Raw genomic sequence first — 27,342 nt, forward strand, 5'->3', positions numbered from 1 at the left:
AACTTTAGGATTCTGGCCTGAAGATGGGCCCTGCTCCATTACATAGCCTTGTGTACTCCCTGCGCTTCTGAACCAGGGAAGTGGGAGGGCTTTGGTTTTTCAGTCTCAGGGGAAGGTGCCAGTAAGATTCTGGAGATTCTGTAGCCTCCAGCTCAAGAGTCTTGGTGGTTGCTGAACTCTGGGGTAAAGAGACGTGATATATTTTATTTAGCCAAGCAAAACGACTCACGGTCACCCAAAGCAGGGTTGGTGTGGAGTGCAGCCTTTGTAGAGGTTCCCAATCCTTGCTCTGAGAAAAATCTCAGGGTGTCTGATCAACCTGCCTAAAATCCATTTTTGCTTGCTCAAGTGCAGAAATTAGGGTTGTCTTGCAGAATGTATATTTGGCAAGAGGTTTTGGATTCTTGGGCACAAGTTCTGGTGTAAAATGTTTGAGAAATCCAGTCTTTCTAGAAGGATTGCATAGGGACACTTGGATGACTGGTAGTTTTCATTGTAGGAATGGTGAATATCTGATGGAAATTCATTTGTTGTTGTGAGTGACCTAGCTAATGTGGACAGAATATTGTTTGCGAGATTTGATATTAGCAGGAACCAAAGATATTCTCAGTCCATGTGATGTGTTTTGTATACACCGTAACGTTTTAATTGTTAACTGTACTCCTCTGTTGTGCTGTGTAAATTATTATTTTAAATTAATGGAGTATTAAATGGAAGACCAGATCCAACAGATCGCAGTTTCTGTTTCTATGGAAATTTCTTTTGAATGTCATTTGGAAAGAGGCATCGGCATGGCAATGTAATGAAAATGAATTTGCAAAAAAAAAAAAAAAAAAAAAAAAGGTCTCATTAGTTTGTTATACTTAAAACAATAACACAGATGTCTTCCCTATCACATTTATTCAGTGTCATTACACTGAGTACTTGAGACCTTGAGCTTCTGTTAGGGTTTTATTCATAACAACAAAACAAGCTGATAGTTTCTGCTGTGGGATTCTGCACTGGAAAATGGCAACCCAGCAAGAATCTCAATGATTTCTAGCTTTGCAAACACTTGTAACCCTAAATGCATAGTAAGTTTGGAGCAAGTCCTGTTGAATGCAGTGGGACTTAGAAGTTACAATCAAGTAGGAGCAGAACCAAAGGAGAAGACGGATTTCTAAGGAAATGGGATCGAGGTACCTTAGGCACATGGAGAATTACAAGGCTGCATTAAAATACATTTATCTTTCACTTACTGGAGTGAAATATGATATTCTACAGCAATCTGGAAGGTTTTTCAAATTTCACCCTGGCTGCATTCAAAATCCATTGCCAAACTGGCTTTGCAGTTTGTGAACAAGAAGCAGTAAACTTTATGCTCGTGTTCTACCTTCCTCTTGCCTGCAATATTTTCCTGACTTCTAATTTATTGGCAATGGTTTCTTGGCAACCCATAATTGTGTGTGAATGTGCCAGACTATGGTTTGCTCAAGCCCTGGTTTGTCCACAAACTAGGACCACACAGTTGTCAATATGTGTGAATGTAGTCTGTTTGTTCACGTAAATGGATAGACATTGTTGTAACAGGATCATCATACAGTGGTACCTCGGGTTACATACGCTTCAGGTTACATACACTTCAGGTTACAGACTTCACTAACCCAGAAATAGTACCTCGGATTAAGAACTTTGCTTCAGGATGAGAACAGAAATCGTGCTCTGGTGGCGCAGCGGCAGCAGGAGGCCCCATTAGCTAAAGTGGTGCTTCAGGTTAAGAACAGTTTCAGGTTAAGAATGGACCTCCGGAACGAATTAAGTACTTAACCCGAGGTACCACTTTATTGACAAAGAACCCTAACAACTTTCAGCATTTATTATGCTAAAGGAAATTGTGGAGTTTTGTAGTATTCCAGCAATTTCATTCTATTGTTTCATCTATTTTGAAAAAAATAAAAGTTATTCACACTTGCTAACCCTGAAGCCTCAATGCTCCTGGTTTTGATTATTTAATCTATCTAGCCTGATGTAATTGGGCTTGTTGGCTTCATTTGAATCTGTTTGATATGTTTTGTAATGAAACTGCTCATGGCATGTTTTGTATTGATTTTGAGGCATGGCCCGCTGGAAAAACAAAGAATTTAAGAAGTTTACCACAGCATTCCACTGTAGGTGGAAACCGAAAGTTACAGGGCTATCATGTAAGACAGATCAAATTCCCATTCCTGTTTGACAGTTTTACATTGAAGCATTTCGCTAGGTTTAAAATTGGAATGATTTTTCACTTCAGCACTGGGGGAAACAGACTTTGAATTCTCGTTCACAATATATGCGTTCCATTGGATTAAAACGTCAGCTGCTGAAACATGTAGCTGAGCCCCTAGCAAGTTTATTGTGTTGGATTTTAAAAAATGCCAAATTGTGATATTATATATATATGGAAGGGGCAACATAATATATTTCAAATCAGTAAAGGAAGATGTAGAAACAACATGTTCTAAAATTGCTGGTGTTTAGAGAGGCTCCATGTAATGACTCCTCCATACTAGTTCATGATTTCTATTCTGTTTGTGCCCGTTCCTTGATTGATCACGATAACTGTGAGATGGGGAAAAATTGGCCTATTAAACTGGCGCCTGACAAATAATCTCTGCTCGTAATTGCTTGTGATTTGCAAAATGATCTGCTATTGTAATACAGAGATTGATTTTCACACTTAGAGATGGACAAGGGGCAATTTTCAGAAGAGCCTGTTGAAACAGCACCCGGTGGCTAACATCAGGTTATATTTTATTGTGTGTCAAGCTTGGGTTGGTTTGCACTAGGGAAAACCCCTCTTTCTCTTCACAAATAAATTTATAGAAACGTAACCTGTACTCGGGTAGCTTTTAGCTGACAACCCATTGATCTTCATTGTGCGTGAGAGGTCTTGTTTTTCCTGTGCTGTTTAAATGACAAACTTTCCCCTTTTCTACTGTTGGGATTTAGCTTCCGAATACATATACAGTGCTTTTAATACTGCCAAAGGTTTTGTTTTGTAGATGGCCACATTTTAGGTGTAAACCAGGGTGCTGGTTCTAATGTTTCTATTTGTCCATCTCTACTTGTAGCATCCCGTGTGACCAAACAGACTTACAGGTAGAGTTGCCCAGCAGCTGGGATAGCTCAGTCAGTAGAGCATGAGGCTCTGAATCTCAGAGTTGTGGGTTCAAGCTCCATGCTGGGCAAAATATTCTTGCCTTGCAGGAAGCTGGATTAGATGACCCTTGTTGTCCCCTCCAGCTCCACAATTCTATGATTCTAATGAAATTGCTAAGAACTGTGAGCCAGGAAGCCCCAGGTTCATATATTTCCTCATCCTCACTGGCTATATGGCCTTGAATTGTTTGTCTTTGGCTTTTGGGTTGGCACTCACTACTAGGGTGAAGCCTGGCCTAAGATGGGCCACCCCAGCAATTTATATTATACAGTGTTACCTCGGGTTATATATGCTTCAGATTACATACGCTTCAGGTTACAGACTCCGCTAACCCAGAAATAGTGCTTCAGGTTAAGAACTTTGCTTCAGGAGGAGAACAGAAATCGTGCTCCGGCGGTGCGGCGGCAGCAGGAGGCGCCATTAGCTAAAGTGGTGCTTCAGGTTAAGAACAGTTTCAGGTTAAGTACGGACCTCCAGAACGAATTAAGTACTTAACCTGAGATAAAGGTAAAGGTAAAGGGACCCCTGACCATTAGGTCCAGTCGTGACCGACTCTGGGGTTGCGGCGCTCATCTCGCTTTATTGGCCGAGGGAGCTTCCGGGTTATGTGGCCAGCATGACTAAGCCGCTTTTGGTGAACCAGAGCAGCACATGGAAACGCCGTTTACCTTCCCGCCAGAGTGGTACCTATTTATCTACTTGCACTTTGACGTGCTTTCGAACTGCTAGGTTGGCAGGAGAACTTTGCTTCAGGATGAGAACAGAAATCATGGTTCGGCGGTGCGGCGGCAGCAGGAGGCGCCATTAGCTAAAATGGTGCTTCAGGTTAAGAACAGTTTCAGGTTAAGTACGGACCTCCAGAACGAATTAAGTACTTAACCTGAGGTACCACTGTACAAATATGTGGTATAAAATTGAGTTGCTCCTGGAATGTATTTTTGGGCTAAAGAAGGGTCCCAAACCTGAAAAGGTTGAAGACTTAGACTGACCACAATGTGACTCGTCTACCTGATAAGAAAATTATTCAGGTTATGTGTGCGATGTTCTTTAAACACTGCAGATACGCTCTATGACTGCAAAGCCATTACTCTATTTTCTTGATACATTATTTCTGATGGGAAATTCTTCTTTATGCTTTCTGACTTGATCCACCGGCTTTTACATTTTCCAAATGTTCTGATGTAGTTCTCAGCCCTAAAATAACCCATATGAAATAGGTACTTTGAGATTTCTTTTTTTTTTAAGGGTTGTCTCCAACTATGTTCTACTTAGAATAGATCCATTAAAATTAATATACCAGTGTTAGTCATGCCCATTAATATCAGTTGGTCTACTCTGAGTACAACTAGCATTGGATACAACCGATAATGCAAGCTTTCATACTTAAGTTTAGATTAATGAAGAAATGAGACAGATTGAATCACGTTACACTGACAGTGCAATCTTGTGCATGTTTACTTGGAAGTAAGGATTATTGTCTTTAATTGGGCTTACTCCCAGGTAAGTCTGCTGGGAACTGCATACTTGCTGTGCAATGTAAGACCCATTGCAAAAGAAAATCCAACTGACTTCAGTGGTAGATCTTTCTTCCAAGGTGAAATCCAGACACATATAAACAACGCTGTGAAAATGCTTTTTTTAAAAAAAATGTTTTGAAAAATATATTGAATTTGCCATAGCTCATCATCGCCATCTGGTGCACTTTACAACACACGTAAAATGTTTTATTTGCAGCTGTATACCTGAGTCCTAAGTAACCTTAGATTTCCATTTTTGAAGGGTGTACTTATTCTTCGAAATATTTTGCTTTTTTGTGTGTGAGAGAGATAAGGGAAGAAAAATGATCCCCCTTCTAGGAAGGAAAGCATGTAAAAGTACATTTTGCACTTACAAATTTTACTTGAATGAATGAACATAAATACTTACACACCCATCTCCTTATTTGAAGTTATTTAGAAAACAGGCTTTCAGTAGGGAATATATAAAGAGCTGATTTATAGAAACCCTTCAGTGTGAGAGTTAGGAAAGGGGGAAAATCAAAGTAGGGTGTTTTTTTTTTTTTACTATATTTCAAATTCATTTTGCACATTCACTTTTAAGGCAGTAACCAATTATTGACAGAGTAAGTTATAGGTCTACAGAGAAATTCAGTAAATACAGAAGCTGAAAAGAATCTCCTGCAGCCTTCCTAGCTTTTCCTTTATATACAACTAATATTAACTTGCCTTTGGCAAGGAACCTTTGAATGATATATATTACTGTTGCTTTGAACTTATTTGTGAGCTCTTGCGCCCTTTCCTGTGTATTTCCCCTGGAAAAAGTCCTATAGGTTTCCTGAAGAGAATAATAATGTAAGGATCTAACCCAAATGTGCAGCTGAGAACTGGTGAGGTTTTCTGTTGGATAGAATTGCTCACGAGAGGACTTACAGGTTCGGGAAGACAAAAACTTACCATCCATTATTCAGTGGTCTGAACATCTTCCTACTACAGTGGTACCTCGGGTTAAGTACTTAATTTGTTCCGGAGGTCCGTACTTAACCTGAAACTGTTCTTAACCTGAAGCACCACTTTAGCTAATGGGGGCCTCCTACTGCCGCCGCGCTGCTGGAGCCCGATTTCTGTTCTTATCCTGAAGCAAAGTTCTTAACCTGAAGCACTATTTCTAGGTTAGCGGAGTGTGTAACCCGAAGTGTATGTAACCTGAAGCGTATGTAACCCGAGGTACCGCTGTATTTCCAAATTTGAAATAGTACAGTCATCAGTCTTGTTTAGATACCTATTTGGGCATAGAGACAGCTTATATTAATGTATATATTTCAATTATAATTCATGAATTATTCTTTTCCCCCCTTTGATTATTCTTATTGTTAATGGGAGGTGGCACTGCCCCCCTCTTTTCTTCCCTTATATTTGCAATCAAGTTTTTTAAAAACAAAAACAACATGTTTTTGAATCATGCATTTGTGAAATCTCGTTTACCAAAATCCAGGCTTTCCCTCAATTCAAATCAAGGTCACGGTGCAGAATGAGGTGGTTTTACCCTCCCATGTGCTCCCATTTCTTGTGAAAATCACCTGCCCAAGGCTGGTAGTTGTTCCATTTTTCCTCTCTTTACCAAACTCATTTGATTTCAGAAATGTTCTTTCTAGACTAAGGCCCTCCTTGCCTCGCCACTCAAGCAAGTCCTGGAATATACACCGTGTTGCTTTGCTTGTGAGTCGGATGCAGTTCGGTATTGGGAAATACTTCGATATTATTTTTATTTTTCTAAATAAAACACATTTAATCCTTGGAGCCATTTAGCATCTGGAAAGCAACTTGTTAAAAACGCAAAGCACTTCTAATCCTGTGAGCTGCTCAGAGGCTAAAAGAGAAGCTTTCCCCCTATAGCATGATTATGTCACATCTGGGGGAAATGAACTTTGATGGGGGAGCACTGCCCAGGCATTCAGGGCCTTTTATCCTTCTTGGATGCTCATACTGGTAGCTGAGGTGGCAGGCCTTTGTCTGAACGATTCTGTTATCCCTATAGAATAGCACTAGATTTTCCCTCGGTCCTTTTGCAATTTCCAGATCATTATGGAGCTGGGGATCACCGGCTAACCCAGGACATTTTTCACTCTCGCCAGAATAAGCTACTGGCAAAATCTAGACTCATTAATCTGTCCTTATTAAGACTAGAACTGCATTGTGATAAAGTGTTCTCTTTCAAATAACTCTGGCTCTGTGCGAAAGCATTCGTTGAAAGCTGGTGGTAATTTTCTCTCCCATCTGTTTAATAGTGATAGGTAGGAGTACCAGTAAGTAGGTTGGTATAACTTAGGGAATTGGTCCAGTGCTGGATTTACATATAAGCTAAACAAGCTATAGCTTAGGGCCCCACTCTATTGGAGGCACCCCCCAAAAAATTAAAGGGAAAAAAACTGGATGTACATTTCCAAAATATAAGATAAAAAACAAATAAAATAAAACCTACATACAGCAACAGTCTTTTGTGTTGTGTAGGCACCTATTTGTTATGTGCAAATGGCTTTAGATACCTGTTAGGTCCATAAATTACCATCTAGCATATATTCAACACAAAAAACAGCGACAAATTGCTGTTGACAAAGGACAGATGGACATATAAAGGGCCCCATTACCTTCAGTAGCTTTGTTGTTGTTGTTTAGCCGTCTTAGTCATGTTCGACTCTCCATGACCCCATGAACCAGAGCATGCCTTGGAAACTCTCACTTTCTTCTCAAAGCTGCTCCTTTTTGATGTCCATGGAGTTTTCTTGGCAAAATACTGGAGTGGTTTTCCAGTTCCTTCTCCCAGTGGATCACATTTAGTCAAAACTCTCGTTTATGACCTCTCCGTCTTGGGTGACCCTGCACGGCATAGTTCATAGATTCTTGAAGTTATTCAAGGCAGTGATCCATGAAGGGGTTCAGTAGCTGAGGGCCTCATCAAACCTAAATCCGGCCCTGAGCAGGCAACACCATGTCTAGGCTACCTCATTGTAGTCTGAAGAAATTCCCTACTGCTTTTCCTTCTATGTATGACTTTCTTTTGGTTCCTGGGATGTTAAGGCAGAGCCCCTATACCCAGAGCTGAAGTGAAACAAGAAATGTGTCTTGATTTATGGAAGCTTGAACTGGGTTGGGTAATAAATCCATAAAATCAATTTCTTGTCCGCTCTGAAGAATAAGCCACTGGCATAGCCAGATAGAGCAGATGTAACCCAAATGAAATATTGCTCTTAATTAAGCATCACTAATGTAACCGGGTTTTGCAGTGGATAAAGTAGATGGTGAAATTGGTGAGTGTGTCAGTCCAGCATTTGACACCTGAAGATTTGTCAGTTAATGTTTGGCAATGTCCGACAATTGACATGCAACAGCATCCGGTATCTGAGAGGATCTGTCATGCAGAACTCAGTGTTCAACAATACATGCCGATTAAGGAGGTTGGATCCAGAGCAAGCTAGCTGCTCTTAAGCCCCATGGAAATCAATGTACCTGTCATGAATTAAATGTAAATCCAGTTGTTTTCAATGGAAGCTAAAAGCACCGAACACTTAGGTAAAGGTAAAGGGACCCCTGACCATTTGGTCCAGTCGTGACCGACTCTGAGGTTGAAGCGCTAATCTCGCTTTATTGGCCGAGGGAGCTGGTGTACAGCTTCCGGGTCATGTGGCCAGCATGACAAAGCTGCTTCTGCCGAACCAGAGCAGCGCACGGAAACACCATTTACCTTCCCGCCGGAGTGGTACCTATTTATCTACTTGCACTTTGATGTGCTTTCGAACTGCTAGGTTGGCAGGAGCAGAGACCGAGCAACGGGAGCTCACCCTGTCACGGGGATTCGAACTGCCAACCTTCTGATCGGCAAGTCCTAGGCTCTGTGGTTTAACCCACAGCGCCACCCGCATCCCTATACATGGGAATAAATCACATTGATTTCAGTGGAGATGCACTGTTATTCTGGATGCAAGCCAGGGTAACCACTTCACTACTTCTGATGGCAGATTTTACAGTGTTTTCATTTTCATTTTTCCTGTATTGGCTTTTGTGCTAATTTTTGTGTCTCTCTGTTCTAATTCATTGCATTACAGGTGATTTTATCTTTTTTTTTAAAAAAAAATAAATCACCATGATTTTTTCGTTTGAATTGCCCTGTGTGGTACATTTGCATTTGACGAGTAGGATGTAAATAAAACCCCCCAAAGAAATAAGAAAATGAAAAATAGACATATACAGCATCAAGCATGCAGAGATCAATATCTGACTGTATATGACATGTACGTAAAGTAGCAATCAGCTTTTGACAGCATATATAGGAACTGATTTAGATTAATCTATTTTATATGAGCTTGGTTCATCAAAACGTTTTAAAAATCCAATTCAAAAATTTCATTTCAGCTCAAATAAGGAGCAGATTATACCTTCAGGTGAAGAAAATTAATTAAAGTAGGTTTGCTGTGTAGACATGCCAAAGTTTGTCTTTTATTTAGTAAAGTGAAGCAGATCTAAGCATGCTTAATGCCACTAAAATCTACAAACCTAAGTGCTCTTAACTTTGTTCTGAATTGTGACCAGTATCTTTAAAAGAACTTGTAACTTGATGCAATGGATGCAAAAGTAAGGATTAAAATTATACACTGAAATATTAAAATAATTGATTTTGGTGTGGTATGACATGTTTTCTAGAAAAGAACACAAGGAATGCATTATGTATGTATATGTATGAAATCGGTAAAGGTAAAGGGACCCCTGACTGTTAGGTCCAGTTGCGGACAACTCTGAGGTTGCGCGCTCATTTCGCTTTATATTGGCCGAGGGAGCTGGCGTACAGCTTCCGGGTCATGTGGCCAGCATGACTAAGCCGCTTCTGGTGAACCAGAGCAGCGCACGGAAACACCGTTTACCTTCCCGCCGGAGCGGTACCTATTTATCTACTTGCACTTTGACGTGCTTTCGAACTGCTAGTTTGGCAGGAGCAGGGATCGAGCAACGGGAGCTCACCCCGTCGCAGGGATTCAAACCACCGACCTTCCGATCGGCAAGCCCTAGGCTCTGTGGTTTAACCCACAGCACCACCCGCGTCCCATATGTATGAAATAGCTTCACAAATAATGATAGGGTAGCTGAATGCAACCCTTCTGGCATGCAGTTATCCTTCGGGGAGCTCTGTGCTGTGAAAAGCAGACAGAAGGTTTATTTGTCCTAGTTTTTAATTTCACTCAGTAGGGTCAATCCTAAAAGACTGATAAACATGGGGTTTAGTAGAGGATTTCCCCTGGCACATGGTCACATTAGATCACTCTCCTCCCAAATTGGTGTCCCCCTCCTGCCCCCCCCCCCACTGCCCTATTGCTCTGCAAACATGTTTTCTACATAAGGTTTGATTGTTTTGCCCTGTCAGCTTCTCTGTGCAATTTAAAATTTTGATCCTTCTCCCGTTTTGTAAAAGAAGCAAGTACGAATTCAACCAAATCTCATCCTAGGAACTATATGTGCGGCCAGTGCTTTTTCTGGAAAAAAAAATGTTTAGGGTTACTCTCATTTTCCTACTCATATTGAAATACTGCCCCTCAAGGAGGCCAAACTTAGATTCACAAAATGTTTAGGGGTATACGTACCCCTCCGTCCCGCCAGAAAAAAAGCACTGTGTGTGGCTACTTCTTCTGATAAAAAAAAGCAGTGTTTAGAAGGACAAACCAAACCAATGTATTGGTTAGAATAATGGACTAGGACCAGAAAGACCCTGGTTCAAATCATCAGCTGGCAATTGGTCAAATCAGTTCCTTAGAAAAAAGCTGGGAAATAAAGTCAATAAAAAAAAAATATAATATAGTATCAATCAATATTATTTATTTATTTGCTCTATCCCCCAGAATTTCTAAGCAGCATACATAGAGATTTTTAGAAACCTGTTGGCTAAAATAAATGAACATTAATCATAAACACAGAGAACTTCTTTAAAATGCCTTCTTCCAACATCCATTAACCATTACCAGATCAAAGTTTATGGCTTTGCAGGATTTTAGAAGTATTTCTTGTCCACTTTTAGAACTTTATACTCTAATATAAGCTGAGGTCCTCTACAAGTTCTGAAGCCTCTGCCAGCGATTGTTTCAGGTCACTGGTGTACATCCATTGCTCTTTGCATCCAAAAGAAACTATGCTTTGCCAGAGGGTGGTGCTGGGAGCCTGAAATACAGCTTTCTGTGGGCTCCTGGAAAAGTGCCCAGAACCAGTAACTGTCACAGGCTTCTGAACCAAAGTGGGCTGTTCAGCAGCTGCAGTATGAACCAGTGTCGATTAGCGTGTTCTCCAATAAATGAGAGCACGTGTTGCGGTGTGGGCCACCAGGCCAGGCCTCTTGTTGCCAGGCAGGTTAATAGTTGTTGCTTGGCATTGTGATTGGATAACCGGGTTGCTGGGGCAAATTTTATGTTGCAAATTGGGTGGGTGGGACCATAGTCTTTAAATATTGGTGCACTCTGGTTTCTCTTTCTCTTTGCAGAGTGCATCGAATCACCCGCCCACCCGCCCTCTTTTCCGGTTGACCTTGCTTTGCCTGTCATGGGGTCGTCTGCCTTGGCGCATGGGCCTAGTAGGAATTTTGCCATTTGGTGATTGGCTGTGCCATTTGGTTTTTGCCTACTACTCAGCAATTCGTCACAACTTGTAAGGTTGCGGTTAGGCATTGGTTATAATATGCTGGTGGTGGAGGGGTCAGGATAGGCTGTGCCTGCCCCTCCTATTGCGCTGAAGGGAATTCCGTTAAAGGAATCCTGGGGCTTGCCACAATTTCGTCCAATCCCTGTCATGGGACCAGGGCCGCCCAATCCCTGTCATGGGAATCCTTGTCATAGGAACGGGCCGGCAAGCTTTCGGGGAGCTGCTGGGGTGAGCGGCGTGGGTCCGACGCTTAGCTCAAATGACCCCCAAGTTTGACTTTCCCTTCTACTGGCTACCGATCAGACCTCGGGATGTCAGTTCTGTCCCAGGCGGGGGGACAGATAGTCATAACCAATGTCTAAACAACCACTCACTGATTTTGTATTTTAATAAAGTTGTGGCCAAAATAGTGCCCCCCAAAAACAAAACTAAATTACGTGTTATGTGTGAAGTTATTTGAGGGGTGGCCTGGGGACCTACACACGCAACTTAGTTCATTCGGCAACATTCAGACGTTATGTTCCCTCCAATCTCTTCTGTGGAGTATGAAGCTCAGCATTTGGCATTTTTCGGACAGAGCAGGATGAGAGCCAAGCCACTCCAATTCTCTTACCCCCTTTTGCTTGGGAAAGCAGGTGTCAAGTTTCTATTTTGCACTGCATTTTGTATTATCATGGCTATCCAACTCTGCATACATATTTTTATGTGTCAGATGCATAGGTGGAACAGCTTCCGGAATCTTCTTCCAGTAGTAGCCTGGCCTGGCCGGGTTCCAGTAATAAACTGTGCGCTACGTGACAGATCTCTATCAAAAAGGACAACTGATACCTTCTTGGTTAGAGAAAAAGGAGTGGAAGCTATTGAGTTTGTGCTGTCATTATCTGGTTTTTGGCACTGCTTTAAAATGCACTTCTTTCTCCCAGACTTCTGGGGGAAATAGATTTGTTGAGATCTATCTGCTGTATTGATATTTTATAGCTTTCATGTTTGTAAGGTGCTCTGGGATCTTAACAGAAATGGAGGTGATCAACAGCGACAACAATATTTGTCATTGCAATTGAGTCAGAAAGATATGCATAAAAGGTAAAGGGACCCCTGACCATTAGGTCCAGTCGCAGACGACTCTGGGATTGCGGTGCTCATCTTGCTTTATTGGCCGAGGGAGCCGGCGTACAGCTTCCGGGTCACGTGGCCAGCATGACTAAGCTGCTTCTGGCAAACCAGAGCAGCGCACGGAAACGCCGTTTACATTCCCACCGGAGAGGTACCTATTTATCTACTTGCACTTTGATGTGCTTTCGAACTGCTAGGTCAGCAGGAGCAGGGACCGAGCAACGGGAGCTCACCCCGTTGCAGGGATTCGAACCACCGACCTTCTGATCAGCAAGTCCTAGGCTCTGTGGTTTAACCCACAGCGCCACCCGCATCCCTAACAATATTTGTCATGGCAATTGAGTCAGAAAGATATGCATAGCTTGTATTATTTTCTATACTAGCATTTGTTGGCATGGCAAAGAAATGTTGCACTGCCCTTCATGTCAGTTGCCGAAAATAGGAAATGTACAGTACTAAAATTTATTGGGTTGATTCGCCCCTCCTCCTTTCACAGTTAAGCAGAGCCCATGGATAATTTCCACGTCAGATATGCCGCCAGGGCAAATTTAATTCACACATCTCTTAATCTGCCCTTACTTTTCTTTGCAAGTAAGCAGATGCCATCTTATTTGATAATAACACTCATATATTAAGACTAATTTGATATAGCTGGCCACCGATGCTAACAGCAACTTATCTTGTTGAATATTTGCTGGTAGAACAGGGAGCAATGTTTTGTGTGCAGAGGTCATTGAACAGACTAAATAATAATAATAATAATAATAATAATAATAATAATAATAATTCTTTGGATATGTAGTAATGCAACATTGGGTTGCAAATTCATTTGCCAAATGGCAAGTTTCTCCTGGGTGGGTGGGATTTTCATGCTGATCTGGGACAGTTGGACCATTCTGTGGCCCCAGGAGCCAGTGGCAGATTTATTGCTACATGCAGTAGACACAGTTGGTAAGGCCTTGTGTAGCTGAGCCCCCAACTCCACCCCAAGTTCTTAGTATAAACCGTGGATGGAAGCTGCAGGAGGGCCAACATGAAAAACTGAGGTGGGAGGATTCTAGATCAGACTGCCCAGTCTACCCATTGTACTACAATGGTATGTTGGTTCTCAAACGCCTTGGTTCCCAAACACCGAAAACTCAGAATTGTGTGTTCCGGTTTTCAAACATTTTTCTGAAGCCGAACGTCTGATTGTTGACTATTGTTTCCGGGGCTCCTGCACCAATCAGAAGCCACGCCTTGGTTTTCAAACATTTCGGAAGTCAAACGGATTAAGTTTGCGAACCAAAGTGCCACTGTATTTGGTGCTTTTGGTTTTGCTATTTATTTTGAGTTTTTGAGGCTTTTTCAGTTAATTTGTTTTTGTGGTTGTGTGGAACCCAGTTCAGCTGATTGATTGATTGTGTGACTGCGGAAATGGATAAAAGTCCCCCCTCCAAACAATGACTAGCATCAGAGCAAGTAAGAAAAAATAAATGAATTTAATTTTCATCATCTACAATACTGTCTTATTTATTTTATAGTACAGTACATTGATTATTGCTTTCATTTTATGGATCAGTGGTCTTGTTAGAGAGCAAAATTCAGGTTAAATTGCTGTTTTAGGGGTTGTTTTTAAAAGTCTGGAACGGATTAATCCGTTTTGCATTACTTTCTATGGGAAAGCACGCCTTGGTTTTGGAATGAACTTCCAAACGGATTATGTTTGCCTTCAAGAAAGCAATCACCCCAGTAGCCTCCTCCCTGGCCTCCCATGCAACAGCCGTGTCAACTGCCACCTTAATGTCCAACGTGAGCAGAAGGAGACAGAGCTCACCTCCCATTGGCTGACTGATTGCTAGCCAGCGGAAGTCACCACCTTCTGCTTTCAAGGTGGTGGCTGACAGCTCACTGAGGTCTTTGTGGGCTGTGCTGACCTTTAAAGCCCTAAACGGCCTCGGCCCAGTATACCTAAAGGAGCATCTCCACCCCCATCAATCTGCCTGGACACTGAGGTCCAGTGCCGAGGGCCTTCTGGTGGTTCCCTCACTGCAAGAAGTAAAGCTACAGGAAACCAGGCAGAGGGCCTTCTTGGTAGTGGCACCCTCCCTGTGGAACGCCCTCCCATCAGATGTCAAAGAGATAAACAACATTTAGAAGACATCTGAAGGCAGCCCTGTTCAGGGAAGTTTTTAATGTGTGACATTTTAATGTATTTTTAATCTTTGTTGGAAGCCACCTGTTGTGGCTGGGGAAATCCAGCCACATGGGCGGGGCACAAATAAAAAATTATTATTATGGTATCATGGGGGCAAGTGAGCGAGGGAAGGTTTATTTTCTTCTGGGAGTAAAGGGGCAATAGAAATGGACCTGTTGGCATCTTAGACCACATAGGGATGGTATGGGTACTTGGTGCCTTCCTTGGCTGATCCTGTCGTTTCAAGTCATTTTCTCCAACACTGCATCAAATGCTTTGAAGGAATGAGGGTGCTGCGTCCTGTTGATATAATTCTCCATTACTTAGTAAATGACATTGTACTTAATAGGATTTTGCAACACACACACACCTCCTCCCATTTATACATTCCCATTATTTCAGTGGATCTTGCTTCCAATTTCAGTGTGCGTAGGATTGCAGCCTAAGGCATTTTACTGGTCCTTTAAATTGAGAAATCAAATACAGTGGTGCCCCACAAGACGAATGCCTCGCAAGACGGAAAACCCGCTAGACGAAAGGGTTTTCCGTTTTTCGATGCGCTTTGCAGGACGAATTTCCCTATGGGCTTGCTTCGCAAGACGAAAATGTCTTGCGAGTCTTGAGATTTTTTTTCGCTCCCCAACCCCTTTTTCTAAGCCGCTAATAGCCTTTTAGCAGCTAATCCGCTAATCCCTTAAGCCTTTAATAGCCGCTAATATCCGCTAAACCGCTAATAGCGCTAATCCGCTAAGCCACTAATAGGGTTGCTTCGCAAGATGAAAAAACCGCTAGACGAAGAGACTCGCGGAACGAATTAATTTCATCTTGCGAGGCACCACTGTATTTGGGCTACAGTCCAGTACGATCCACTAAAATCAAATACACCTAACTTTGGTTTACAGTGGGCTCTGTGTCCTCATAGTTATATATTGAAAGTAATATGGCCAATGGCCATAGCTGGTCAGTATTAGAGGAGGCAACCTGTTCCAGTCTTTGCCGTCCAAGGGGATTTTGCAGTTCACTTATTCCCCTCTTCTAAAAACTGTATTTGTTTTCCTTAAGAGAAAAGAGATTTTTCTTCCTTCCTTCCTTTCTTAAAAGTTGTTATTGATTTGTTACCCCAAAAAGAGAAAAGTGCGAACATAAAACAAACACCCACCCACACACACACACAAAGAAAGAAAACAGAAAATAAAAAATGCAAACCATGAATTTTCCCAGCCTGGAAGGACAAAAGGACAAAAATAGAGCACAGCTCCAAAGAGATAGCGAAATATTAACTCATACAAAGGTTTCCTTCACAAATTATAAAGATATATACAAATAAAAGTATTCTCCTCCCATGAGTTCCATCAGTATTGAGAATAAAGTTTCTATATACAGTGGTACCTCGGGTTACATACACTTCAGGTTACATACGCTTCAGGTTACAGACTCCGCTAACCCAGAAATATTACCTCGGGTTGAGAACTTTGCTTCAGGATGAGAACACAAATCGCACAGCAGCAGCGGCGCAGCGGCTGCAGGAGGCCCCATTAGCTAAAGTGGTGCTTCAGGTTAAGAACAGTTTCAGGTTAAGAACAGACCTCCGGAACGAATTAAGTACTTAACCCGAGGTACCAATGTAGTCTTAAATTTGCATATACTGGTGGCACCTCAGTATTTAGTTTGTGAGATATATTTTCAAGAAGGACAATTTCCCCCACCCCAACTACATTTTCGGCACATTCTTAAAGCTGAATGGCTACAAGTTTTTAAGTCGCTTTCCCTTGCAGCATTGTGCAGAAGTTAAACATGGTTTGTTTTAAAATAAAACTGCACAGATGAGGCAAGAAAACATATGAAGTACCTCACAGAATCCATCCGGCCTTTGCTACGACTATTGATTTTCTATCCCCAGCCAGCCTTATGAAGGCAGGAGCCTGGCAACAATCGTTGCAAATTTGCTTCTGCTTCCTTCAAATATTTATACCTCGAGGCGCAAATTCAGTCTCCGTCCAACAGAGCACCTTGCAGTTGCTTAGGGTACTATATCAGGCTAATTGGACTGAGGTAAATATTGCTGTAAAACGTGCTACTGTTTAAGAGTGAACTGAATACCGTGGAAGGTGCAACTTTCTGCCTCATTCTTCGTTGTTTTTGTTTATTAAATTAAACATTTAGGGGGGGTTACAGAGGCAGCTTCAGTTAGGCAGAGCCACTTTTGCACCGGGATCTCAGCTTACAGAACCTCTTATTGGCTTTCAAAAAAGATACTTCGCAATTTGGGTCCCCCAAAATCCTCGTCATTGTCTGACTGGATCTCACAACACCCTTGCTTCTGAAAGGCCCTGCTGGATCTCTGGTCCTGGGTCTATGGGATATCACGGATAGCTTGTATGCTACCATGCAGGTGGTGGAAAAAGACGAAAACCGCCATACACACCAGTAGTTTTTCTTTTTTTGTGAAACGCTAGGCTGGCGTACATCCCGTAGCAAGGCCTGGGTCCCTAAGAAAGTGTCCGTTCTCCGCAGGATGTTTTGAACAAAGCTCAATCATGCAAGGAAAATGTAGGCACTAACAAGCCGCAAATATAGTGACTTTTTTTTCTGTTACTGTTCCCCCACCCTCCGTAAACAATTTATGGCAGTCTGAAATGCCAGGCGGCTGAAATATTCATTGGTGTTGTCATTTTATGGGAAGAAGCAGAGATGAAAGCTAGATGCAGGGAAGTTGATTATCTTTGAAAATGGAATGTTACAAGCTGCGGGAAAGAATCTGTGGAAAGTGCCTGGCATGTTGTGTTATCTGTGCAGGAGTTAATCGCATTAATCTTCTGCTTCATTAATACCGCTGGCAGGCTTTCATTAAAATAATTAAAATCTTGCGCATACCTGCCGATATCAGAAAACCCCCAAAGTTCTCGACATCATCTTTTCTGACTTTCTTCATTCATACCTGGCCTCTCCAGGTAGGGTTGAGAGACACTCCTGTCTGAAATCCTAGATAGCTGCTTCCTGTCATTGTGGATGGTATTGGGCTTCCTATGTTCCTAGGATCCCCAGCTACTAGTATATAGAGACATACTAGTATGAAGGACATGAAGAAGCGTCTCCACCCCCATCGTTCTGCCCGGACACTGAGGTCCAGCGCCGAGGGCCTTCTGGTGGTTCCCTCCATAGCTGTCAACTTACAGATTTGAAAATAAGGGACCAGCAGCCAAAATAAGGGACCTGCAGCCTCACCTGTTCCAGGCACTCCATGGACTTCCTGTCCTCTTGCAGTCTGGTCAAACTCATGCTGGTAGCTTCGAGAACACTGTACAACCAACTTTGTAACCAGAGGTTCAACTGAATAGAATCTGAATCACATGCACCACAAGGCCTATGCAGCCTCAACTTAAGATGGCTCCCTGGCCTGGCTTTGCACTGCAAAGTTTGCAGCAGCACGTGCAACAAAATGGCGTCCAGCATTCAAAAAACCCCTCAGCTTGCATTAACTGGCCACACACAAGGCATGCAAGCTCCACCCCCCAGTCGTTCTTAGACTTCTTATTGGGTGAGCAACACAGCCAAGCAACACAGTTGGAGCCTTCCTCCTCCCTGGCCGGCAGGGAGTGGAGCTGCTTCATTTGAAATTTAAGGGACATCATTTAAGGGACATTTAAGGGACATCCTTCAATAAGGGACAGCAGCGGGACATGGCACTGGAATAAGGGACTGTCCCTTCAAATAAGGGACACTTGACAGCTATGGTTCCCTCACTGCGAGAAGCAAAGCTACAGGGAACCAGGCAGAGGGCCTTCTCGGTAGTGGCGCCTGCCCTGTGGAACGCCCTCCCATCAGATGTCATAGCGATAAACAACTACCTGACATTCAGAAGACATCTTAAGACAGCCCTGTTCAGGGAAGTTTTTAATGTGTGACATTTTAGTGTATTTTTTGTCTCTGTGGAAGCCGCCCAGAGTGGCTGGGTAAACCCAGCCAGATGGGCGGGGTACAAATAATAAATTATTATTATTATTATTATTATTATTATTATTATTATTATTATACTGCCTCTGATACTCGGGGGTAATATAGCCACCATGCCTAATTTGTTAACTCCCTTATAAAGTCGTCCAGGTTAGTGGCTATCACTATAACTTCCATAAACTTCGCATTGTGCGAATAAATATTCCCCTTTGCCTGTCCTGAATTTCCTAACTTTCAGGTTTATTAGATGAGTCCTGCTTTTAATATTATGAGAGAGACAAAATCTCTGTCACTCTCCACTTCCTACATAAGATCTCATCGCCACAATTCAGACTCTGCAGTGAAAGAATAGGTTAAGCGCTTTCAAATACAAGATGTTCAATTTCTGTAAGTTTTTTTTAAAAGCAAAGTTGAATCTTTGATTTTGTTCTAATTGCAGAGTAACAGGTTGTGTTCAAAGTGAGGTTAATTGGGTTCGCCATGTGGGAATGGCTATGTGGCTGGAATGGTTCATAGCTTTTTTTGGGGGGGGGGGAGAGAACAAACAAATAAACACAAGAGAGCCTTGTTGACACCTTAGCATGGCAGACATTTTCATGGACTGGAATCCATTTTGTCAAATCAATGATATGCAGAGAGAAAAGGCAATTTCAACAGGAAAGTCAAATGCCAATGAAATGCCAAAAGTACAATTTGTGACAATGCCCAGAAAATGCTCAAAAAAAAATCTAAGGGGTTTTATGAACACTCAAGAAACTCCACTGCCTCGGTTTCCTGTACCCAGTGCCAGATTACCAAATAGGCAAAGAAGGCACCAGCCTATGGGCACCATGCCTTCTGAGACCCTGCAATAACGGATCAAAATAATACTGATTTGATCTTGAAAGAAAATCAGAATGAAGCTTTCTTAATTCCATATTATTCTACTAGAGCAGAGATTTTGACAGTCTAGGGGCCTCCACAGGGTTAAATCTGGCACTGCCTGTACCCCCAGCCTTCCTGGCAGCAAGTCCCACTGCTGTATGAAGCATGTCAAGTCCAAAGTTCAACCGTCAGGAAACAGTCCAGACTCGGACCCAAAGCACAGTCCCTAAGAGGTCTTAGAACATCCAAGCTGAGGTCCATCAACATGGGCATAATGAAATGCTGGGTGGAGTTAGAACAGCCTTTCTCAATCTTTGGGCCCCCAGATGATACTGGACTACAACTTCCATCATTTATAGATAGCAGGACCACAGTGGTCAGGGGATGATGGGAGTTGTAGTCCACCAACATCTTGGGACCCAAGGCTGAGAAAGGCTGAGTAGAGAATGTCACAGTGCTGCAATATTTCAGCCTCAGGTTTATTTTGGCATTGATCTCATGAACAGGCTTTTGAATTTAATATTTTTCTACTTGCATAAGTAAGCTATAGCAGCAACAAGGAAGCCAATTCCCAATTCTCTAGCTTGTGGCTTAGTTGCAAAGAGTCCCTGTTTTTGTGCATGAAAAAATATATGACCCCAAACAGTAAGTTTGGGGCTTCATATTCTGATGAACCATTGTGCTATCTGAGAATGAGGCTTGTGATCAACTGGTATCTTTGTTCATATTCATGATCTGATATGATTTTTTAAAAATTTAAAGCCGAACTGGAGTGTTTTGTCACTTTCTGTTTTGGCAGAATTCAGTGTTGTTGTTGTTTTTCCCCGAGAAACTGCCTGTTGTTGTTATTGATCTTTGGAGCACATTTCCATTGCTAGCACCCAGGTTGTCAGAAATTTCTGGCACTGTTTCTTAAGCAGCAAGCATCTAGCATCTACAGGTCCGGCATGCGCATTAAATGAAACAGATGGCGACTTGATTTACAACCCCACGGCAAGTGACAATATAATGTTTACTAATGACATTTAATAGGCACCCCACAAAAATACAGTTGCATGCATGAAGTGGGCTGGGTTTGAGAAAGCGCAAATTAGTTACTGCTGGGAATGTGCTGTGCAGCAATGTGGAAATGGATACATCTTGTTTTCCTGTAGAACTCTTATTTTTCTGTACAATTCAAAAGCGTATGCTGCCCAAGCGCCGTAACTGATAACATGTATATAACCTTGGCTTTGCAAAAGACTGTTGGGCTTCAGCAGACAGGCAGAAGGCAACTTGTCTTGGCAAGTCGTAAGTGGTTGCTGCGCCAAGGTGCTGATTTTGAAGGTGCTCCTTGAAAGGGGCATATCCAGACACTACAGAAGCCGAATTCAAATAGGTTACCATGAAAGTCTTTGTCCATGGAGTTTTCTTGGCAGGGATACTGGAGTGGCTTGCCGGTTCCTCCTCCAGGTGGATCACGTTTGGTCAAAACTCTCCACTATGGAAGTAAAAGCTGGACCATAAAGAAGGCTGATCGCCGAAGAATGGATGCTTTTGAATTATGGTGCTGGAGGAGACTTGAGAGTCCCATGAACTGCAAGAAGATCAAACCTCTCCATTCTTAAGGAAATCAGCCCTGAGTGCTCACTGGAAGGACAGATCGTGAAGCTGAGGCTCCAATACTTTGGCCACCTCATGAGAAGAGCAAACTCCCTGGAAAAGGCCCTGATGTTGGGAAAGATGGAGGGCACAAGGAGAAGGGGACGACAGAGGACGAGATGGTTGGACAGTGTTTTCGAAGCTACCAGCATGAGTTTGACCAAACTGCAGGAGGCAGTAGAAGACAGGAGTGCCTGGCATGCTCTGGTCCATGGGGTCACGAAGAGTCGGACATGACTAAACGACTAAACAACAACATGAAAGTCTAGGCCATAGCGGGAGGGGGGAGCATCTTGACAGAGCTAATGAATATGTATAAAGGTTTTCACACTCTCCCCTCCTCCTAGAGGACTGGAGAGGCAGAGCTTCTAGGTAAAACAATCTGCCTTCCAGGCAGGGCTGTCTTAAGCATATGTGGCATTGGGGTCCAAAGATCTGCCCGGCACCCCGCCCCAGGTTGCCCAGTCCCAGGTGCACAGGAGGGCGAAGGAAGTCATGAATTTTGACAGAAAGAAAGGCAGAAATGTGGTTGTCTGGATATCAGCAAAGGTTATACCCGTGTTGAAATAGGGCAGGATCAGAAAAATGATGTTCAGGAACCATCAAGAAAAGATCAGCTGACGATATCAGAGGGAATAAGGGGAAATGAAGTTCCACCAGATTCAGGACCCACCTTAGTATTGCTGTTTTGAATTAATGCAACCCTTATAGCTTGTGCTTCTAGATTCAAGCAACAAATGGGCTTTGGAGCTCATTAGTGTGAATAAGAACATATGTTCGCTCAGAAGAATATGAAAACTGGATTTAGTTGTTATCCTGAGCAGGGAGGCATGTGCTAGACTTTCCAATTTTCACTAGGGACCACTTTGCTGCTTTCTGTATCTTGGGTTGCCAAATGTTGGCCTTGCCTGCTAACAGTAAGACTTTGGCAGTTGGCAGGCTTATCATGTATTCCTGCAGTCCAGCTGGATTCTGCCCAGATCCCTTTTCTTCTCTCTTTTCCTCGTGAGTGGATGCGAGAGATCAATGAGTGGAGACTATTGAGAACCAGACTTAATGGAATAAGCTAGGTGGGATTGCCATATTTGGCACATCACGTGGTGTCTGCGTTTTGCAATCTTGCACCACAGATATAAGGAGCCAGTTCCATAGTGAAGTGTCATCCCCAGTGGAACCTTATTACTATAGTGAAGGACACAATTCCATCACAAGGATATTCTGTATTCTTCCCATATTTCCATAATATTGAGGCCTAAACAGGTGTCCATGCGCCTTACATACAGTATGTGTGCTTAGAAGTTGTTCAGTGCATTTTCGCCGCTGAAAGAGTAAGGAAATATGTGCTGTGATATTGATGTATTACATGCTGTTTATGAGATATATGGTAGCTGTAATTTGTGTGTGTGTAAAGAAATACTTTCTGCTGCAAAATAACAGCGACATACTTTTTTTAAAAAAAGGGACGCGGGTGGCGCTGTGGGTTAAAGCCTCAGCACCTAGGACTTGCCGATCGAAAGGTCGGCGGTTCGAATCCCCGCGGCGGGGTGCGCTCCCGTCGTTCGGTCCCAGCGCCTGCCAACCTAGCAGTTCAAAAGCACCCTCGGTTGCAAGTAGATAAATAGGGACCGCTTACCAGCGGGAAGGTAAACGGCGTTTCCGTGTGCTGCACTGGCTCGCCAGATGCAGCTTGTCATGCTGGCCACGTGACCCGGAGGTGTCTGCGGACAGCGCTGGCTCCCGGCCTCTTAAGTGAGATGGGCGCACAACCCTAGAGTCTGTCAAGACTGGCCCGTACGGGCAGGGGTACCTTTACCTTTACCTTTTTTACTTTTTTAAAAAGGGGCTTTAAAATAATATCGTGACACAGCCATTTCACACTGCTTCAAAAGACTCAGGACATGGTGGTGAGAAAGTTGTTTTTCAAACATCTTGAGGGATTTTGCAACAAAGTGCAGCCTGGAAAGGGTCGCATCCACCTTTGGGCCTGAGTTGGTCATTATTTTCATTGGAGTTTTTCCTGCTGTATACCATTCATTCATTTTTCTGTCGGATACTTTTGGTGCATGCTCGAATTCCCAGCCATGCTTAGGCATGTTTTGCCTTAGCACTAAACGCCTTGCTTATCACGGTCCCTTGTAACACTAAAAGAATGTGTGTTTATAAAACTCTCTGGAAATAAATTCAGGAAGCAGATATAAGGAAAAGGACATGCCAACACCTAGGCCTTTGCAGGCCTTCAGTCACTAGTGAGCCTGAACTTTTGCTTAACCACAGTGCGTCTGCGCCCATTTGCCAGACCAAGCTGAAGCACAATAAAGACTTGTTGCGGTCACTTGAAAGAACTGCAGGCACGAAATCTATGATTTATTCTGAGCGGCTTCACTGATGCTTTAAAAGCATTGATCACACAAAAGAGACAATGGCAGCCGACTCTCTTTCACTGAAGGCACGTGGCCACTTCCAGCACCTCTACCAGATAAGTCATAAATAACAAATGACAGACAAGTGCAACAACATTTTTTTGTGTATGTGAAGCACACGGTTCTATTCCGAAAGCCCTCTTCTTCTTTTGCCAGATGATGGATGGACTGTGTGCCACATCTAATATTGTATGATGGATGCTAGCGCTGCAGTGTTAGAGCTATTCATTCTGCCTGAATTGTATATGGATGTTTGAACACTGCAGAACAAATGTGCAGGGTTCTGCTTAGCGAATTGAATCAAAGGCACAAAATACAAACGTGAGAGTCTCTATTATTCCTTCACTTCGCCCAGGCTACATTTCATGCATTTTAAGATCCAGTGTATTCGTTCTTAAGCAAAATCAATAAAGGGCAGGATCCACAGAGCTGTGGGGAGAAGTTTCATGTCTACAGCAGGATCCCGGAGGTCCCTTTTTCATGCCCCCACATCTGCTTCCGAAAGCTAGGAGACAAATCAAAGTTGCACCCAATGCAATGAAAAGCGTTCCAATTAGAAAAGCAAATTGCTTACATGACTATTTGGCAAACCTGGAGAGGCATCTTTTTATAATTAGTCTTTACAACTAATACAACTATACACGTTGAACAGAATTCTCTGTATTAAATAAACTCTGCTAGAGATTGCCTTCTCCTGGAATGCTGTGTTGAAACTAAGATGTTCAAAATCTTCCTGTCCCTCCTTTTAGAATTTCAACACTGTTTGATGGTACAAAGCACCCTTCATGCCTGCACTTTCTGTTAAAAAGCCATATTGGGAGAATGGAAATGCTTTTATGAAAGGCAGCCCTCTACCAGGGAGCTAGGAAAGCAGGTTATATAAGATGATAGATTAATCCAAACTGTTCATTTTGTCTTCTGCAGTAGCCTAGATAACAACATCCTGGTGGAATCTACACACATGTAAAAAAACGCTGTAAAAATGCTTTTTAAAAAATGTTTTGAAAAATATATAGAATTTGTCATAACTCACTGTTGCCATCTAGTGTCAGATTTCTATAATGCACTTTACAAAACATTTTATTTGCAGCTGTATAGCTGAGTCCCCTTTTATGGGTTGTAACCACCATATACTCACATCCCTCATATGCTGTTAATAGAATGGTACAAGAAAGTTAAGGATTTGGGGATATTAATCTGAACTCCTTTGGAATGCCAGATGTGGATTTGTGCTAATCAAATTCTTGTTTTCTTCTCTTAGGTTACGATCTTTGGTGAAGCAGCTAGAGAGAGGAGAGGCTTCCGTGGTTGACTTGAAAAAGAACTTAGAATATGCTGCTACAGTACTTGAATCTGTGTACATTGATGAAACCAGGTGAGACGATTGTTTCAGTGTAGTAATGCTTTATTTTCATCATTTATTTTTTAAGTAAACAAGCTTAATACCTCATCCTATTTCTTGGGATTAGTGTGAGTCACACAAAGATTCACAAAATGTTTAGGGGTCTGTGTACCTCTGCGTACCCCAGAAAAAAGCACTGTGAATAACCCTGCAAAGATCTTCCTTCGTTGTTCTCACACTCCAGTAGTGAGCTACTTTACAATCTGGGGGTTCTGCGGTTGTCCATAGAAATAACTAAATGTCAATAATTTTCTACATTAAATTCACCTGAAAGAAAACAACCACCAACCAACAAACCAGCAGATTTAATTAGGGGCTGGGCATGTGTAACAGGAGAAATGTTGCGAGAAAAATGCTGTCTCTGTGGAATACTTTATTTATCGTATCTCCCCTATATCTCTCCCAACAGGCGTCTGTTGGATACGGAAGATGAACTCAGTGATATCCAGTCAGATGCTGTGCCCTCGGAAGTACGGGATTGGCTGGCTTCTACTTTCACACGGCAAATGGGGATGATGCTGAAAAGGAGCGAGGAAAAGCCACGATTCCGAAGTATTGTGCATGCAGTTCAGGCTGGGATATTTGTGGAGAGGTAACGGATGATGCAATTGCTCTGCACCAAAGAATAGTCAGATGTTGCGGTTTATAGATATTGGAGCTTTGTAGGTAAAGGTGAGCGACCAATAAAGGCCCAATAGTTCTTCTGAAGAATTGGTCAGGATCATGGCTTCACTTCACTTTCTCCATCTCTAAATCTAAATATGAGAGCCCTCTGTTTCTGAGGGCCTTCTGAGCACAGTAATTCAGAAATGGCTAGCACTTATGATACCATAACAACCCTGAATCATTCCAGTTAACCGGTTTTAGCATTTGCATCACTTTGAGATGGATTGCATCTTGGGCTAATGATGTCTGAGAGGAAACAGGATCCTTTTGGTCACCAGGCAAGGTTGCTATTTTGATAACACAGAATGGTGCATTTTGCAATTATATTTGGGGTCTCGGGAAAGCTGTGGCAGTGTTTTGCATTGAAGCATTAACTGTAAAGAGAACTTTGTCTAACCTTGCCATTGAAATAACAACACACATTTACTTTGAAGTAATAATAATAATAATAATAATTATTATTATTATTTATACCCCACCCTCCACAGCCAAGGCCAGGCTCAGGGCAGCTAACAAGCAATAATAAAAACAAGTTGAATGAATACAATTTAAAAACAAGATTAAAATACAACATTAAAATATTGAAACATTAAAATATTAAAATGCAGCCTCATCACAGGAGGAGAAAGGAAAAAGAAAAAAGAAAGGGGGGGGGGAGAATCAAATTGGCTCCAAGCCAAAGGCCAGGCAGAACAACTGTGTCTTACAGGCCCTGCGGAAAGAAATCAGATCCTGCAGGGCCCCAGTCTCATGAGGCAGAGCGTTCCACCAGACCGGAGCCAGAGTTGAAAACCCCCTGGCTCTGGTTGAGGCTAATCTGACTTCCTTAGGGCCCGGGACCACTAGGGTGTTGCTATTTATGGACCTTGAGGCTCTCCGTGGGGCATACCGGGAGAGGCGGTCCCATAGGTACGAGGGTCCTAAGTAAGTTGAAGTGATGCCAGTGCTTCCAAGTAAGCATACTGGATCATCCTGATCCATTGATCCTCTTCCACGTGTGGTTGGGATCCTTAACATTGGCTACAGCTGTTTTGTATAAGCAACATCCTGCGGGATCTTGTTCCATGTGGAGGACAAGAACAGAGCCAGTGCTCGGCCTTCTGAGCACGAAAACGACATGGGGTCATTGTGTACCTTCACAATAAAGGAAACTTGTGCAGGTTGGGCTGGTGGTGGTTTTGCAGACTCAAACCGACTTGTGCAAGGCATGAAATGGTGGCAGTGGTGAGGCAGTACAGGCAGCCTATATTCTGGCTGTAAACATTTTAAGTAAATGCATACCTTCATCAAAGCACAACATATGGCAGTAGTTCTGCAGAGAGCTCTTTTGCGTGAAGCTATCTCTGGGTCTGAATGGAACATTTTGGCATAGAAATTAATGCCAGTGGGAATAAAGGAAGACAGGCAATTTGTTTGGCCTGGGTAAAAACGATGTATTCTGAAGAGAACTCTGTCATCTGTGTAATTAATTTGTTTTATCTTGACAGAATGTACAGACGGACATCCAATATGGTTGGACTTAGCTACCCACCAGCTGTCATTGGAGTGCTAAAGGTAAAGCCACTGGTGGTTCTCTCTTATGAAACACTGAAATGACACAGGAATTTCATGTAGAGGTCTGTGCATGTTCTGCCTTTCATTGTGTCTGAAAAATAATTTAGCTTACATCATACAAGGAGACAAAATGCATCAGAGACAAACAGCCCAAAAGTTACCTGATGATCTTCGGCTCATTTCTATTGTTAAAATATCACCAC

General features: G+C 42.6%; 1 protein-coding gene across 7 annotated transcripts in view; it reads left to right on the forward strand.

Annotated features, from left to right (window-relative positions):
- Window positions 1-27,342, forward strand: part of PDE1C (phosphodiesterase 1C) — a 312,257-nt gene that overhangs the window by 221,584 nt on the left and 63,331 nt on the right. For all 7 annotated transcript variants that reach the window (XR_014503859.1, XR_014503860.1, XR_014503861.1 and 4 more), the window contains 3 exons: window positions 24,779-24,892; window positions 25,329-25,511; window positions 27,073-27,139. Coding sequence is in view for 3 of the 7 variants with exons in the window: in XM_083407039.1 (XP_083263165.1) it covers window positions 24,779-24,892; window positions 25,329-25,511; window positions 27,073-27,139 (364 nt within the window). In the remaining 4 variants the exon portion in view is untranslated. The remainder of the gene's footprint in view (window positions 1-24,778; window positions 24,893-25,328; window positions 25,512-27,072; window positions 27,140-27,342) is intronic.

The sequence above is a fragment of the Podarcis tiliguerta genome (genome assembly GCF_965153285.1).
Source record: "Podarcis tiliguerta genome assembly, chromosome: 12".
In the NCBI taxonomy this organism is placed as follows: domain Eukaryota; kingdom Metazoa; phylum Chordata; class Lepidosauria; order Squamata; family Lacertidae; genus Podarcis; species Podarcis tiliguerta.